This window comes from Peromyscus leucopus, chromosome 2 (genome assembly GCF_004664715.2).
Source record: "Peromyscus leucopus breed LL Stock chromosome 2, UCI_PerLeu_2.1, whole genome shotgun sequence".
NCBI lineage: Eukaryota > Metazoa > Chordata > Mammalia > Rodentia > Cricetidae > Peromyscus > Peromyscus leucopus.
Window position 1 is genome coordinate 115009654 of NC_051064.1, and position 18873 is coordinate 115028526.

An 18873-nucleotide genomic window follows, 5' to 3' on the forward strand; every position below is an offset into this window, starting at 1 on the left:
AAGGAAGAAAGAGTACCACAGTGTATATACATACATACATACATACATACATATACATACATACATACATATATATATATATAATTTCAATTGATTTAAATTAATTACCTAAAATCAATCATTCACTTCTGAAATATTACTTGCCACATTTTAAGGGTTTAATCATCTCAATTAGAAAGTAGGATTGGATCAGACAGCAAATATGTAGAATATGTTCTATCAGAAAGCTATTTTAGACAGTTATTTGTGGGTTATGTTGAATCACAATTCTTTCTTCTCCACATTTTAGGCAAGTCTTATGTCCCAGATAATGTTCTAACACTTTTAAAGACATTAACTTGATCTAAATTAGTATGCATTGTATTTTGAAAACACCAATGTATTACTTATTTCATATGAAATACACTGTATGTAAATATCAACTGGATACACAGAATATGAAATTTAAGTTTCAATTAAAGACTCAAAATTGCATTTATGATATTGTTGACTTCAACATTTAAAATTGGGGCTCAAGGGTGATTAAATGTTGACCATGGAGAAAATATTTTAAGCCACAGATTGTATGAGGAAATAAATATTGATTTTTATTTATTATCATATTTTAATGTCCCAGACTAGTCTCAAATTAATAAGAAGTAAATATTTGTTAGTGAATCAGTAGATAAATGAAACAAGCACCTGTGTTTATGTAACAAGCACCTGGTCATATAGAACATTTTGCTAATGGTGTACTGCGACTGCATAGTAAGTTCTTCCCTATTTTTGAAACTCATGCAATCAGAGCTCTTGACTCTTCAGGCTTCAGTCAAAATAGAGGAGAGTTTTATTTTTCTGTCCTAGTCCCCATTTCATTCACTTAAAAATGCTGTTTCATTCCTGTGTTCCCAACCAGCTGTGAACTTGCGGGTGCAGATCCACCTGCATCCTCCTAATACCAAAGGTTTAATAGTGGAGTGTCACTCTGGAGGTTGGTTCCCACGGCCTCTCATAGAATGGAGAGATGACAGAGGAAAGGTCATTCCAGCTGCATCAAAATCTCATTCACAGGATGGAGACAAACTGTTCATTATGAACATGACCCTTCTCGTTAAAGACAGCTCCTCCCAGAAAGTCATTTGCTGCTTTCAGAACCCTCTGACAGGCCAAGAGCAAAGGACAAGTGTTGTCCTATCAGGTAAAGTATTTGTTCTTCAATATCAGCTACTGCAGATAATTTAAAACTAAACAGATTCATTTCCTTTCTTAACTTCATTTCCAAAGCACTAGTTCATTTTAGTTTTATTCATCATGTTGTTTTTATCTTGCTTATCACATTCATTTATTTTACTTTGCCTTCTAGATATTGGAGTTCTATGGCAATTTCAAAACTTTCTTTATTGGGGGGATTTTACACATGTATATAGTGAAATATCATCATACCTATCTCCCCTTTCAGCTACCCCATTATCCTCCTCTACACACACATCTCCAAACTCCATGTTTTTTTTTTGTTTTTTTTTTGTTTTTGTAATTGGTAATCCAGTGTGTCCATTTAGTGCTCCCCATATGTGAAGCACTGTAGGGCATCCACTGGACCATGGGAAACCTCTAAGTGGCTACATCCTCAACAGAGAATGAATTATCTTCTCTCAGACACTATCTACTGCAAATACTTCCTCAGTTTGGAATGGAACCTGGAGGACACAGACCCCCATCTATGCTAGGAGTTTGACTGGCTTGCTCTTATGAAGGTCTGGTATAGCTGCTATGCATCCCTCTGTGCAACATCGATGCCATGTCCAGAATAAATCATTTTATAGCACTCATCCCCTCCTTCCTCTGGCTCTTAGATTCTTTCTGTCCTCACTTCTGCAATGTTCCCTGAACCTTAATGATGGCGGAACTAATACAGATGTCATGTTTAGGGGTACCCAGTTTCTTCTTCTTCTTAGAATTTTGACCATTGGCTATTGCCCATTGCAAAGGAAGCTTCTCTGACAAAGGTTGAGAAGAATCTAGGTCTATGGGTGTAAACACAATTATTTAGAAGACAATCAGTCAACACAAATACTGCAAAAAGTAACAACAGCATTTTCTATGCTAGTGTTTATGAGTTTCTGAGCCATAGGCTTTTGACCAAGATTGCAATATCAAGGATGAAATTCCCTCCCATGGAGGAGGTGTCAAACAAAATCAGAAAACAGTTACCCTATTATAGTTGTGCCGCTGTTGCCCCATCTCACTTGGCACCTCAGTATTATAGTATGCAGCGTTCAGCACTAGGCAGGACTATTGATGTCTTTTCTCCGCCAGTCACCTTCATAGAAACTTCCAGTACTATACAAGCTAGCTAGCAGGGCAGAAGCTTGATTAATTTGCTGCCTTCCAAATCACACATTCAACTTCTCTAAACAAAATTTTTGAAGTAATTCTTGACTTCTTTCTATATGGAAGTAGATCTCTTTAAAATATATCTAGAGTCTCGTTGTTATTGTAATCTCAAAGCAGAAATTTGATTCTGGGATCCAGTGATCTAGATTCAATCCTGTATTTCAAAGGAAAAACAGTTAAAGATCTTAATGGTGAGTGGACTGAGTTTGATCCAAGGGACTCACTGGTAAAAGTAAGAATCCACTCACACAGCAGTCCTCTGGTCTGATGTGCATGTATGATCACACACACACACACACACACACACACACACACACACAAAATTCCCCATCACACACAAATAAATAAATTTGTAAGCTTAATAAAATTTAGAGAAGGATGTTAATGGTAATACATGATGTGGAACTTTAATTTTAGTGTAGTCAAATTGAAAAGACAAATCTGATGGCTGTCCTACAGTAGCATCAGCATTTGTAAATTATTAGAAGAGAATGAATAAATGAAAGAGTTGAGGGTTTTTTTTTTTTGATTAGTTGAAGATGTCTATTTTTTTTCTTTTCTTTTTTTTTTATTTTAAGTAAATTTATTTTACAACATCATTTAGTTCAACATAATAGCCACAGATTCCCCTGTTCTCCTACTCTCGCCCCCCTCCCCCTCCCCCCATCCCACCCCCCATTCCCACCTCCTCCAGATCAAGGTCTCCCTGAGGACCGGGATCGACCTGGTAGACTCAGTCCAGCCAGGACCAGTCCCCCCCTCCCAGACCGAGCCAAGTGTCCCTGCATATGTCCCAGGATTCAAACAGCCAACTCATGCAACAAGCCCAGGACCCGGCACCAACACACGGCTGCCTCCCAAACAGATCAAGCCAAATGACTGTCTCACCCGTTCAGGGGGCCTGATGCAGTTGGGGGCCCCTCAGCCTTTGGTTCATAGATCCTGTGCTTCCATTCGTTTGGCTATTTGTCCCTGTGCTTTATCCAACCCTGGCTTCAACAATTCTCGCTCATATAAACCCTCTTCTTTCTCACTAATTAGACTCCCAGTGCTCCACCAGGGGCCCAGCCATGGATGTCTGCATCCAGATTCCTCAGACCTTCCTTGGATGGGGTTTATGGCACAACTAACAGGGTGTCTGGCCATCCCATCACCGGGGTAGGTCAGTTCCTGCCGTCTCTCGTCCATTGCCAGCAGTCTTTTCTGGCGGTATCTTTGTGGATCTCCGTGGGCCTCCCTAGCTCTCTGCTTCCTCCCCTTCTCATGTGGTCTTCATTTACCATGGTCTCCTATTCGTTGTTCTCCCTCTCTTTTCTTGATCCAGCTAGGATCTCCCACTCTCTTTCCCTCGACCGTCACTCTTCATTGTTCCCACTCATGACCAGGCTGTTCATGTAGATCTCATCCATTTCTCCATGTCTTTTTTGGGGTCCCGTTTTCCAGGTAGCCTCACTGGTGATGTGAGTAGCAGTTCAGTCATCCTTGTTCCACATCTAGTATCTTCCTTTGAGTGGGTACATACCATATTTGTCTTTCTGAATCTGGGTCACCTCACTCAGGATGATTTTTTCTAGATCCATCCATTTGTCTGCAAACCGTATGATGTCATTGTTTTTCTCTGCTGAGTAGTATTCCATTGTGTATATGTGCCACAATTTCTTTATCCATTCTTCAGTTGAAGGGCATCTAGGTTGTTTCCAGGTTTTGGCTATTACAAACAATGCTGATATGAACATAGCTGAGCAAGTGCTCTTGTGGTATGATTGAGCATTTCTTGGGTATATGCCCAAAAGTGGTATAGCTGGATCTTGGGGGAGATTGATTCCCAATTTTCTAAGAAAGCGCCATATTGATTTCCAAAGTGGTTGTACAAGCTTGCATTCCCACCAGCAGTGGAGGAGAGTTCCTCTAGCTCCACAACCTCTCCAGCATAAAGTGTCTTCAGGGTTTTTGATCTTAGCCATTCTGACAGGCGTAAGGTGGTATCTCAGAGTTGTTTTGATTTGCATTTCCCTGATGATTAGGGATGTTGAGCAGTTCCTTAAATGCATATCTGTCACCGTGCACAAAACTTAAGTCCAAGTGGATCAAAGACCTCAACATAAATCCAGCCACTCTAAACCTGCTAGAAGAGAAAGTAGGAAGTAATCTTGAACGCATTGGCATAGGAGATCACTTCCTAAATATAACACCAGTAGCGCAGACACTGAGACAAACAATCAATCAATGGGACCTCCTGAAACTGAGAAGCTTTTGTAGAGCAAAGGATAAGGTCAACAAGGCAAAGCGACAGCCTACTGAATGGGAAAAGATCTTCACCAACCCCACAGGTGACAGAGGACTGATATCCAGAATATATAAGGAACTCAAGAAATTAGACATCAAAACGACCAACAGTCCAATTGAGAAATGGGCTTTAGAATTAAACAGAGAATTCTCAACAGAGTTGAGGGGTTTTAAGGAGGACACCATGGTACTGGTACCAAGAAAACTGTTGCTTTGTAAGGACTGGGAAACAATCTTCTCATGGTACAGGATGTTTGTCAGACCTATGCTCCTGGAGTTTAATATATATTGAGAGATAGAGAAACTCATAAAAGATCAGGTCAGAGAAAAAAAATGGAGTCAACGTTGATGACTGTATTCTTCATCATAACTTTTGACCGCTTTTCCCCCTGCCATCCAATTTTAAGACTTCATCATCCATGCTCAGTTTTAGCAATAGGATCCTTGACGTTTCCCATTGCTACTTTTGCCCATAATTAGATATAATCAACCAAGAGGAGGAAAGACTTATTAAAATAATAGTCATGAAACATTACTCTCTGTTCAAGTCCTTGAAAATTCACCCCATTTTCCCCAGAATAAAATGCCTCACAGTGTTTTGTGTTGAATGTGCCCATTACCTTATATGACCTCATCTCCTATGGGTTTCCATTGTCCACACCAATCTACTCACATGGACTCGGCTGCTTCTCATCCAAAGAGACTAACTCCTGCTCTCAGATATTCGCTCTGGATGTCTTTTATTCTCAGAATGCTATAACTTCTACTCACTCCCTTATTTCTTTAACTGTCCTCCGATCAACTATCAACCATTTTATTAAAAACTACTTAGATAAAATTCCTAAAAGTATATGATCTATCCCTTCACATGCCTGGGATTCTGATATTTTGCCATTTCTTATTATTTTAGCATTAGTGTACTTTAACCCACTGTATAACTTAATTATATTATTGGCCTTCACCTACCTATATTGCAAAAGCAAAAAAATTTAATCTTTGTTGGTTGTATATACTGATATGTATAAACTGTTTCAAATATTTCATATTATATTATCTTCAAAGAACACTGATTTAAATAAGTGAATTGAAATAAAACTCAAAATGTGCCTTTATAAACTGCCAAATAATCATGCATTTGTCAATTGTTTATATGCGTTCATGATACCAATGTAAGATTGAGATGAAGGGAGGCATGTTGAAAACTCAAAAGAATTATATAGGGATAACTCACCTAACACTTTAGAAATTTAGTTTCTTCAAAATATCTCAGCATTTATTTTTCACTCAATTTCATTTTCTCATTCAATTAAATCTTCAAAAGGAAGTAAAGCTTTGTACTATAGTTGTGTCAGAAATAGGAAGATACATAATTCCAAGATATAAACACAGTTTAAACAATCTATCCTCCTTTCATTGTTCATAGCATATGTGTATATGCATATATACATACAAAGATATACTCTTTCTCACAAACATACATCCATATAGCATACTATGTGTATAGAAACATATATATATATAACATACACACATATATAATGTATTTATAACAAATACATATATAAAAACAAGAAAGAAAATGGGCAGTACTTGTTATTTATTTACAACTTGAGTTAATCATAAAAAGCATATTTTATGAATCATATCTTCCTTAAGAAGTTATGCTGTTTGAAAAACAAGTTTGAAGGCTAAAGATATAGCACAGTTGACAGAGCATTTGTCCAGAATGCACAAAGCCATGGGTCCAATCTCTAGCACCACATACAACAGGCTTGTTGTACCCCAGTAATCCCAGTACTAGAGAGGTAGAGGCAAGTGATCAGGAGTTCAAGGTCATCCGTATATAAATTCCGTACTGCACACTGATGAGAACTTAGACAAAGCACTGGAGGTTGGAGTTAGGGATGAATTTATCATGGTTACTTGAGACCTGTGTTTTAGTCACAGGCAGAGGAAAGGAGCACTTAGCTTTGTCTCTTCCTTTCACTGAAGAAGCTCCTGTAAGGGTGTGGGAGGGAATAATTTTATACCAGTCTTACACTAATTCATACCTGGCTTACCTTTATTCCAGACCTGCCATGCTTTTCATTGGGCCCACAATAAACTTCTCCAAAGTGTATTACATCTAATATGCCAGAGATATGAGATCTTGAATAAGAACACACCTTGAAGGCATCATCATTTGTTACTGGATGAGTCTAAACACTTAATGTTTCCTACATTCTAAGATTTGTGACCATCTATTTCAGATGCATTTTTTTCATGGAATAAGATTTGGAAAACAATTCTGGGCATAATATTATCTGTGATGGTGTTCTCTATAATGGTTTCCAGTTCTCAGCTATGTTACAGACATAAACGTAAGTAGGACTGAAGGATGAGAGATAAAAAGTGGGAAAGTGGGGAGGGGTGGCTAAAGCTGAATGAACATTGATTTCCAAACCTCTACTTTTAGAATGCTCTAATGCCTCATGTCATCAATTAGATGTGTGTCCTTAGGTATTCCTTGTTCCTAGATTGTCTTATCTTTCTACCGGAGCTGTTGACAATGTTGTTTATAAAACTTGGGGTCCTAGAACCCCAATCATGCTGGAATTTGTCCTATCATGACAGAAATTCAAACTAACCTAGAGAACTTTTCAAAACTTAATACCATTTTCACAGATTTGTCACTTCATTTCTTCAAGGATCCAAAAACGTTGTCAAGGGTAACAGTGAAGTTCTCAACATTACATGGTAAAATGATTATAAAGCGGTCACTTGTCACAGCAAAGGGAAAATAGATCAAAGGAATGTGTACTAATTGTAACATCTGGTAATTTACTTATTATAGGAGACCAAGTTTGCGTCTGTTCTCAACTATGCTGTACTCAGGAGAGGAGTATAGAAGAATATATATAAATCTGTCTTGGCCTTGAAGGTGCTCTTGAAAAAACAGTCTCAAATACAGACCCCTTTTGGAAGAGCACAATTAGGCATTCTAGATCTCCTTCCACATGTAGTTTAGACATCAGCTGAGGAATTCATTCTTAGTGATTTTACACATTTCTGAAGTTCTTGAATTTCTTGTTGACATTGAAAAGTGATATTATAGTCTGAACTTGCTGGCATACTCCAATAGCTCCTGTTTTCTACCCCTGCATCTAAGGGATATAGAGAGGAATGCCTGAAAGTCAGGTAGTCAAGACTGGCTCCAGTTTTACTATCCCTGGGGATACCTTGAAAATGGTTTGTTTACTTTCACCTCCCTAACACTTATGTGTGTGCTGCAAATATGATTTTTTTTTATTATTTTATTTTATTTTACAATATAATTTAATTCTACATATCAGCCATGGATTCCCTTGTTCTCCCCCCTCCCACCCCCTTCCCCTTCCCTCCAGCCCACCCCCCATTCCCATCTTCCCCAGGGCAAAGACTCCCCAAGAATTGAGATCAACCTGGTGGACTCAGTCCAGGCAGGTCCAGTCTCCTCCTCCCAGGCTGAGCCAAGCGTCTCTGCATAAGCCCCAGATTTCAAACAGCCAGCTCATGCACTGAGCATAGGACCCGGTCCCACTGCCTGGATGCCTCCCAAACAGATCAAGCTAATCAACTGTCTCACCTATTCAGAGGGCCTGATCCAGTTGGGGGCCCCTCAGCCATTGGTTCCCAGTTCATGTATTTCCATTAGTCTGGCTATTTGTCCCTGTGCTTTATCGAACCTTGGTCTCAACAATTCTCGCTCATACGAGAATCGTTGCAAATATGATTTATTTATTTATTTATTTATTTATTTTACAATACTATTCAGTTCTACATAACAGCCACAGATTCCCTTGTTCTCCCCCTTCCTGCCCCCCTCCCCTTCTGCCCAGCCCACCCCCCATTCCCACTACTTCCAGATCAAGGCCACCCCCGAGGACTGAGATCGACCTGATAGACTCAGTCCAGGAAGGTCTATGATTTTATTCAATGCTAGGGACCGATCTTAGGGATTTGTACATACTTAGCACAGTTGTGGTGATATTGTGTTTCCCAATATATTATGCACCCTAATAAACTTATCTGGGGTCAGAGAACAGAACAGTCACTAGATATAGAGGTCAGAAAATGGTGGCACACACACCTTTAATCCTAGCATTCCAAAGGCAGAGATCCGTCTGGATCTCTGCGAGTTCAAAGCCACACTGGAAAAAGCCAGGCATGGTGACTCACGCCTTTAATCCCAGGAAGTGATGGCAGAAAGCAGAAAATTATATAAGGCCTGAGGACTAGGAACTAGAGTTTTGTTAAACCTTGAGCTTTTATTTCAGCTGAGATCCATTCAGATGAGGACACAGCGGCTTCCAGTTTGAGGAAACAAGATCGTCTGAGGAATTGTCGAGGTGAGGTTGGATGTGGCCTGTTCTGTTTCTCTGATCTTCCAGCGTTCACCCCAATACCTAGTTCCGGGTTTGTTTTTATTAATAAGACCTTTTAAGATTTGTGCTACACACAGTATTTATCAACTGAGGTACATCTGTACACTGTTACTGCATTCTTTAAGAATGTAAGTTTAAGGATAAATACTTAGAATATACTTAGAGATTATGAAGGCCCAGTTAGTAAAGTGACATTTGTAGGTTCTCCTGCAAGATCTATGATTTTGCTAGCCCTGGATTGTTGGTCAGGTTCCTTTATCAGTCATGATTCCTTCTTGTTGAGAAGGTAATAATGTTGGTTACCACTGAAGCATGCATGACGGTATTGCATCCTTAGAGTTTTCATGCTATATGCACCTATGTGTATGTAACAACAGTTAATGAAAAAGTAGGCCATGAATTTGAAAGATATCAATGGGGTGGGGTAATATTGGAAGGTTTAGAGGGAGAAAAGGGAAGAGGGAAATAACAAAAGCATATTATCTCAAAATTAAAAAGAATTAATATAGAACTTATACTGTGTGTCTTACATTTGTTCAGCTATCAAGGGTTAACCATGGCTTTTCGGAATCTATTGATTTACAGTCAAAAAATATTTTTAAATAGAGTTTTACTGTAAAAATCTCCTCCCGTTATTCAACTGTTTCTCATTGGCACACTTTGAACCCCTAACATATTACTAACTTTTGTATACAAGGTAGTGAATGGATCATTTCCAAGGGGGTGGTATTAATCTTATAAGAAGAATTATCACATCACAGACTGATAGACAAGAGGGAGCAAAGTAAAGATGATCCTCTTTCTGCAGGCTTGTCGGGTCTCTGTCTGGAACTGTTTCCATCCTATAAAGCCTTCTGCCAACCCTCTGATCTTCAGTCCTAAGTCATGTTATGTTCTAATAAACACAGGGAGATGATATCAGATTACAGCTCTTGCTTTCCTGATATACTTTTCAAACCTAAGGTATCTCTACATCATAACTAGAGATTATAACTTTGTTTCTTTAGGTAGCTGGTACACCTGCTCTGCTCCTTGGGTGATAGGCATATTGATAATGGTGTTTTCAGTATCGATTGTCATAGGAGTCATGTTGTGGATGCATAAGAAAGAAAGAGGTAAGTACCATCAAGTGTATGTATAGTAAATATCCTTTTTACCGAATGACTAGTCACTGGTAAGACATTTGGCTAAAGAAAAGTGATGTTTGTTTGGATAGCAAGACCAACAGGCTCCTGAACTACTTTACCTGTTCTACATTATTTTGCGCATCTGCCTCAATTTTGTAGGTGTAATGGAAGCTATATAAACAAGGTAAAAATTGAAGATGGGGTAATTCTTTATAGTAATGTGGTATTATAGCCCAAAAGCTGAATGCAGAACTCACAAACTTGAGGTAGATTTTCGGTATTTTTTTTTCGTTAACTTTCTCTTGTGAGATTTGGACACAGCCTAAAATCAAACTAGAGTTAATACACAAATTCATCAATATATTTGTTATATGAGTGATCCTTCAGAACTTTATAGACAGTGTAAGAATGTAGTCATAAAAGATGGGCAGATAATTTCGTTGGTCAAAGTGAAGTTCCCCTTTTTATTTTTTTTTCATTTATTTGGTTTGAAGTCTATTTTGTAAGGTATTGGGATAACTTAGCCTCTTCTCCTACACTCATACATCCATAAGGCACAGAGCAGTAGAACCTAAGAAGTGAATCTACCATACTTCTGTAGTACAGCCTTACCATATCTGCTGCAAATTTCCTAATCTTTGCAATTCTCCCAAGTTCCTGTTTCAGATGCACATTTTGAATTGGATACTTTGTGGGTGGAAGATATAAGCGTCATTCTATGTGCACTGATGGTTTCTGCCACCATGCTCATTTCTTATGTGTACTTCAGATTGAGAGGTAAATGGGATGAGAAATGTGTCAACTCATAGAATGTGTTTCTGTGTGATGTCAAGCTGTCTAAAAGCTGAAATTCCTAATCACAGTCGCCTAGTTTTTAAAAAATGTAAAGCAGAAAGCATGTGTGCTCTATAAAGACTTTCAATGTATGGTCTTCTCCAGGCTTCTGGGAAATATAGTTACACAAATGCTGTAACAAATGCTAAGGACAGCCTCAGATCTTACTGCACACTTGTAAGAAATGTATCAGGGAAACGTGGAAAGGCTGCTATAATTCATCCATTCTCTGAAGCCTTGAACAGTTTGTTTCCACTTCATCTCAAATATTAAGATGATAATTGAATGCCATAAATTCCTCTGTGAGAAGCATGCAAGTTTTTACAAGGAATGGCCAAGAAAATTCTCAACCCTACACTCATATCTTGGAAACATTCCCTAACTTATGCCCAAAGATAAATGCCCAGCTTTTATTGTGCAACTTATAGTCTTTATGCAAACAGAAGTATATATATATATATATATATATATACACATATATATATATACATATATATGTGTGTGTGTGTGTGTAAGCCAGAATAGAATTTTTCAACACCTGTTTACTTGATCTACCAATAACCTATAACCCTAAAATATTACATTAAAAATGTGCACACTATTAATCAAGTTTTAATTTTTTATTGCCAGTGAGCTTTCCCCTCAAATACAATTAAAAGTTGTAGTGAGTTCCTATGGATGATACAGAGAAGTTATTAAGCAAATAGATTCATAGATTAAACTCAAAAAATGATACACTATATTTTTATTTTGCATTTTGCATATAGGATTTTTGTTGAAGTTTCTGATATAGAGTTGGAAAAGCCAAAATGAGAATATTTACCAAGCCTCAGCAGTAATTTTCAAATCTCAGCAGTTGGAATGTAGCAAACACAAGAAACATGTGGTCTTCTGTAATATAAATTAACATTCCTGTACCCAGCTTCTGCTAAGAAAAGTAACTCCTTCATTATCTTGCAATCAGGAGGATGGGTTAACAATAAAGAGAAGCCACAAGAAATCTATAACCAATATTCTTCAACTCAAGCCACATTTACCTGTTGACTCAATAGATAAACAGGGGAGAGTTAAGAAAGATTTAAGATGTTCTTAAAATGCAGGAGACCACAGGAACCAAGAAAAGGCCTCTTTTCAGTTACTTGTGATATCAGTGCTATTAATGTTGCTTATTTGTATCCATTGAGAACAATGACACAGTTGATTTATCCATTTAAATATTTCATCAATTGATCTTCTTTATCTAGAATTTTATAAAAAGGGAGTTAATGCAATATATTCATTGTTTTTAACTAGAGATTACACAGCACAATGAACCGAGAACATACTTTTCTATTAATTGTTTTCAGTCTGTTCAAATGTATCTCAAATGGCTAATATAGAATTTTATTACAAAAAATTAATAATGAAACAAGCAAAAATTGAAGTTGATAAAAATTCACTTCTGATTCAAATGCATTCAATTAGCTTTTAAATTTTGAACATAAACTCATCCAGGAGCAATAATAATCAGGTCTACTTTATTTACAAAAACAGAACAATATTCCCAAATGTATGTATGTTATGTATAATTTTTACCCTCTTGAGGTATGATAATGCTACATATCCCAGGCTAGTATGGAACCTACTCTGTAGCCCAAGCTGGCTTTTATGTCTTGACAATCCTCCTGCATTAGCCTCCCAAGTCTGGAGATTACAGTCCATTACACCCAGTTCTAGGGTTACTTATTATTTTTTTGTTGTTGCTGTTTGTTCTGTTTTTTCTCCTAGTTTTATTAGGTGTGTATTTGAGTATTGGAATAAAATCTTGGGTTTTGTTAGCTTAACTCTCTGTACCCTTTCCCTGAAACACTTTGACTCTTCTCCTACGTTGAATGGTTGATTGTTATAATTCTATGATTCTCACCTCTTGGAAATTATAGCTCAAGAGGATATATAAGAGCATATAAGTGTGTATAGAGTGTTGTAGAAGACGCCCTGGATAATTTCTAATGTTTTTCATATAAGCACTATTTTTATTTTGCAATAGCTTTTCCCTTCATTGTTACCTTAGTCCTGAGAAGAGAAAGACAGCAAATATCTTTGGCTGGTTTTTTCAATAAACTATTACACCAGTTTTAAAAGAAATATTCTAATCCAATCCAGCTCCTTTCTAAGATACTCATTTTGCGTGCAGATTTCTCCCAAGAGGAATTTTTTTCCTCATTGATTTTAAACCAGGGAACTCAAGTTAATTAATGACGAAATAAAAGTTGTTACATTTGCCTTTGTAAAATACTTTTGACATCTCATAGGATATCAGTATGTCATCACATGTGTTCCCATTTATACTTACCTTTAGTAATCTGTAAGTTAGCAGTACTTGCAGAAAATATTATGTCTTTGACAGATTACCTACAAAAGTTTAGGGAATAAAAAAAATGTCAGATTTCTCACTTGGAACTTTGGTTACAGAGACTGTTGAACCTGAAAATTGAAAGAGAAGGACCAGTTCCACAATTTTGAGCCAAATTTGCATCAAGCTTTAATTAAATACTGGCTAACGAGCAGCGGTGGTGCATACCTTTAATCGAAGCACTTGGGAGGCAGAACAAGGAAGATCTCTATGTTCATGGCCAGCCTGGTCTACAGAGTAAGTTCCACAACAGCGGGGGCTACACAGAGAGACTCTGGATTGAAAAACTAAGTAAATAAATAAATAATAAATAAACAAATAAATAAATACTGGCTAGGATGATGGACTGTGGTCAGTTCTATTTTCTGGGTTCATAAAAAATGACCAGGAGCCATGTTTTTACAGAAGTTTAAAAAGGTGAAACTCACAATTAATTAAATTTCCTCTCAGGGGCACACATACATCCTGATATATGTCCTGTCTATGTACCTCTCGCCTGCTCCAATCAAGCACATCCAGTGCAGTTGGGTCAAATGAACATGTTTAGGGGAGTGAAAAGATGTGGCTTATTATTTCCTAAGAACCACAGCCCCCCAAATTCCAGGAATTTATCTGTCCTTGGGCAAGTGGAGCTTACAGGTTAACCTTGGTTCTACAGGTAGAACAAGAGGCTAAGATCCCCAAAGAAAATATGGTTATATAAATTTAGACATGTCCTAATGATTGCAGATGTTAAAGAAACACTTGGAATTCAGATTTGCGTTCTATTGTTAGGTCTTGGGGAAATAAATAATTTTAAATAAAAAGATGGAAATACAGTCAAAACATGAGTCATGGGAATAGTGTAAATAAAAACAATAATTCACAAGGCAAACAGATGTAATTACCCACAAATAGAAATAATTTCATGTCATTAATGAAACACAGTATTTACATCTAATAAAACATGGTAAATAACCATTATAGTTCAAACAAAGCTATTTCCAAGCAATAAATAGAAACATAAATTTAGCATGTTCTCTTGAGTGTATTGCAAAAAGAGCAGAATGGAATAAAGATTGTTAAAGACAGGGAAAGACATTAGAGACAAGTTCAAAAAGGGGCCCAATGATAGAATAAAGGAATTAGCTCTGCTTTTTACAGAGCAGAAGAGGGTAACTCCAAGCTAAAATGAGCTGTGATATATATATATATATATATGTGTGTGTGTGTGTGTGTGTGTGTGTTATATGTGTGTATGTGTGTTATGTATGTGTGTATGCACGTTTGTGGATATAAGATGTCAATATCAAGCATCTTCCCCAATTCTTCTCCACCTTATATTTTCAGTCATTTATGAAATTGAAATTCTTTGATTCAGCCAAATTGGTTACCCAGAAAATCACAGGGATCTTCCTATCTCCATATTTTCAGCCACCCTGGACTACATAAGATTAATCCAGTTTAAACAAGAAACAGCCAGGCAGTTGTGTGTGGCACACATCTTTAATTCCAGCACTTGGAATCACACAATCTCAGTACTTGGGAGTCACATGCCTTTGATCCCAGCACTAGGAAGGTTGAAACATGAAGTGATATGACTGGGCCGAGAAAGGAATATAAGGCAGGAGAAAACCTGAATTAGGCCATGTCAGCTGAAAGAGGTATTCAATCTGAGGATTTGTGGAGACAGGATTTTCCCTTTTGTCTGAGGACCCAGGGACATTCGGTCAGAAGATTCATGGAATTGGTGAGGTGAGAAGTGGCTGTGGCTTATTTCCTCTGATCTTTCAGCATTTATTCCAGTATCTGGCTCAGGATTTTTATTATAAGACCATTTAGGACTCATGCAGCACATGGGAGTTTCAAAACTAAGCATGAATGAAAATGTCACAAGCAAACCTGTTACTTTGTAGAATAATTAAAATATAAAAAATTAATACTATACATGATTCCAAAAATATATAAAAAATAGACTAATCTTAGAAGAAGAAAGTAAAGACAAATTATGGGAATAAACAATAAAATAATGAATAAAAATAAGAACCACATAAAACTTTGTGAAAGTTGCTGTACTGTACATATGCCATCACATGTGCAAAGTTAAGTTGAATAGTAATGAAACAAATGTGAAATAATAAAATTAAGGTTCAAATTGACATTTCTTGGATATACTAAATATGTGAAAATATTTTCCTAACTTAATTTGTTGAAATATTTCCAATTTTATTTTTTTTTTAAATTAGGATTTATTAATTTTATTCTCTGTGTGAGTGTTTTGCCTGCATGTATGTTTGTGGATCACTCATGCCCTGTGCCCACAGAGGAAAGACAAGGGCATCAGTAACCCTGGATCTGGAGTTACAGATGGTTGTAAGCCACCATGTTGGTGCTGGGAACCAAACCAGGTTCCTCTTCAAGAGTGACAAGTGCTCTTGATAGCTGAGCCAGCTCTCCAGCCCTCAGTTTTTTTCTTCTGGTGTAACTTGTTGTTTTGCTTAGACACCAAGATGATGCTTGTGTTTTGGTTGTCTAGCAACTTTGATAGAATATATCTTATTCTTAACATTTTGGATTTACGTACCCTCGAATATAGAGCTCTCAGTCAATGCAAAGATCAATGCTTTGTGTTTTTAACATTATGAAACTGTTCTTGAATTACACTTTTTAGTGTTTATTCTAAATTTGACTTAATTTCTGCTTTAACCAATGTTTTATTCTATCTCTTTCTAGTATTTTCTAGCTCCTGCTAGCTGTCCATTTTATATATTTAGTTCTCTAGGATATATCATCACTGGGTAGTGTCAGTCACTTTCTCTAGATGATTTGTTCTAACTGCTTGGTGTCTCTATGGGGGAAATAGATTGATGTGTTGAGCCACACTTAACATCTGCACAGAATCACCTTTCTGTGCAAATATTAATACATACAATATATTTTTACTAAAATTCTACATTCTTTTCTATATTATTCTAGTTAATTCTTTATCATCTTTCTTGATATCCAACTAAATTTCAATATTATCAAAGAATGTGGCCTGTGTATCATTTATTAAAATTTTGAATTTTCAAATTTTACATGTAAACACTTTGTTTATATTTTATTCATATTTGGAAACAGGGTGAAATTCATATTATAATATGTTGAAGCTATAATGTTTGCTCTTTATTTATTTATTTTATTTTATTTTACAATACTATTCAGTTCTACATAACAGCCACAGATTCCCTTGTTCTCCCCCTTCCTGCCCCCTTCCCCTTCCACCCAGCCCACTCCCCATTCCCACCTCCTCCAGAGCAAAGCCTCCCCCGAGGACTGAAATCGACCTGATAGGCTCATTCCAGGCAGGTCCAGTCTCCTCCTCCCTGATCCCTGTATAAGTCCCAGCTTTCAAACAGCTAACTCATGCAATGAGCCCAGGACCTGGTACCACTGCCTGGATTCCTCCCAAACAGATCAAGTCAATCAACTGTCTCACCTATTCAGAGGGCCTGATCCAGTTGGGGGCCCCTCAGCCTTTGGTTCATAGTTCATGTGTTTCCATTCATTTGGCTATTTGTCCAGGTGCTTAATTCCAATCTTGGTTTCAACAATTCTCCCTCATATAAACCCTCTTCTTTCTCGCTAATTAGACTCCCGGCGCTCCACCCGGGGCCTAGCTGTGGATGTCTGCATCCAGATCCCTCAGTCCTCGGATGGGGTTTCTGGCACGACTATTAGGGTGTTTGACCATCCCATCACCAGAGTAGGTCAGTCCCGGCTGTCTCTCGACCATTGCCAGCAGTCCTTTGTGGGGGTATTTTTGTGGATTTCTGTGGGCCTCTTTAGCACTTTGTTTCTTCCTTTTCTCATGTGGTCTTCATTTACCATGGTCTCCTATTCCTTGTTTTCCCTTTCTGTTCTTGATCCAGCTGGGATCTCCCGCTCTCTTTCCCTCGACCCTTGCCCTTCATTGTTCCCACTCATGTCCAGGTTGTTCATGTAGATCTCAGCCATTTCTCCATCATTGGGTGATCCCCGAGTCTTTCTTGGGGTCCTGTTTTCCAGGTAGCCTCCCTGGTGATGTGAGTAGCAGTCCAGGCATCATTGTTCCACATCTAGTATCCTCCTATGAGTGAGTACATACCATATTTGTCTTTCTGAGTCTGGGTTACCTCACTCAGGATGATTTTTTTCTAGATCCATCCATTTGCCTGCAAACCTCATGATGTCATTGTTTTCTCTTCTGAGTAGTATTCCATAGTGTTTATGTGCCAATTTTATTTATCCATTCTTCAGTAGAAGGGCATCTAGGTTGTTTCCAGGTTTTGGCTATTACAAACAATGCTGATATGAACATAGCTGAGCAAGTGCTCAAGGCATCACAATCCCTGACTTCAAGCTCTACTATAGAGCTACAGTAATAAAAACATCTTGGTATCGGCATAAAAACCGACATGTGGACCAATGGAATCGAATTGAAGACCCCGACATTAACCCACACACCTATGAACATATAATTTTTGACAAAGAAGCCAAAACTGTACAATGGAAAAAAGAAAGCATCTTCAACAAATGGTGCTGGCATAACTGGATATCAATGTGTAGAAGGCTGCAAATAGATCCATATCTGTGCACAAAACTTAAGTCCAAGTGGATCAAGGACCTCAACATAAATCCAGCTACTCTGAACCTGCTAGAAGAGAAAGTAGGAAGTAGTCTTGAATGCATTGGCATAGGAGATTACTTCCTAAATATAACACCAGTAGCACAGACACTGAGACAAACAATCAATCAATGGGACCTCTTGAAACTGAGAAGCTTTTGTAGAGCAAAGGATACGGTCAACAAGGCAAAGCGACAGCCTACAGAATGGGGAAAGATCTTCACCAACCCCATATTTGGCAGAGGACTGATATCCAGAATATATAAGGAACTCAAGGAATTAGACATCAAAATGCCCAACAGTCCAATTGAGAAATGGGCTTTAGAACTAAACAGAGAATTCTCAACCGAAGAAACTCAAATGGCTGAAAAATATTTAAGGAATTGCTCAACATCCCTAATCATCAGGGAAATGCATATCAAAACAGCTCTGAGATACCACCTTATGCCTGTCACAATGGCTAAGATCAAAAACACTGAAGACACTTTATGCTGGAGAGGATGTGGAACTAGGGGAACTCTTCTCCACTGCTGCTGGGAATGCAAGCTTGTACAACCACTTTGGAAATCAATATGGCGCTTTCTTAGAAAATTGGGAATCAATCTCCCCCAAGATCCAGCTATACCACTCTATATGCCTGAGAAATGCTCAATCATACCACAAGAGCACTAATGTTTGCTCTTATTTAATATATTATATAGTTTTACCCAATTGTGTCAATTTTGTAATTGTTATTTTATGCTATTTTTTAGCCCATTTTTAATCAAATATTCTCACAAAAGTGGGAAATGGGGAATTAATATGTATAGAATACATTATATATAAATTTAAAAT

At 37.6% G+C, this 18873-nt stretch overlaps 1 protein-coding gene across 1 annotated transcript in view; it reads left to right on the forward strand.

Annotated features, from left to right (window-relative positions):
* The window catches only part of LOC114707344 (selection and upkeep of intraepithelial T-cells protein 1-like), a 28075-nt gene extending 14485 nt beyond the window's left edge, over positions 1 to 13590 (forward strand). Inside the window, exons 4-9 of the mRNA XM_037202816.1 lie at positions 896 to 1177; positions 6909 to 7019; positions 7502 to 7510; positions 10070 to 10177; positions 10844 to 10966; positions 13475 to 13590. Coding sequence (XP_037058711.1) covers positions 896 to 1177; positions 6909 to 7019; positions 7502 to 7510; positions 10070 to 10177; positions 10844 to 10966; positions 13475 to 13497 — 656 coding nt within the window. The 3' untranslated portion in view covers positions 13498 to 13590. The remainder of the gene's footprint in view (positions 1 to 895; positions 1178 to 6908; positions 7020 to 7501; positions 7511 to 10069; positions 10178 to 10843; positions 10967 to 13474) is intronic.
* The last annotated feature ends 5283 nt before the right edge of the window (positions 13591 to 18873 follow it).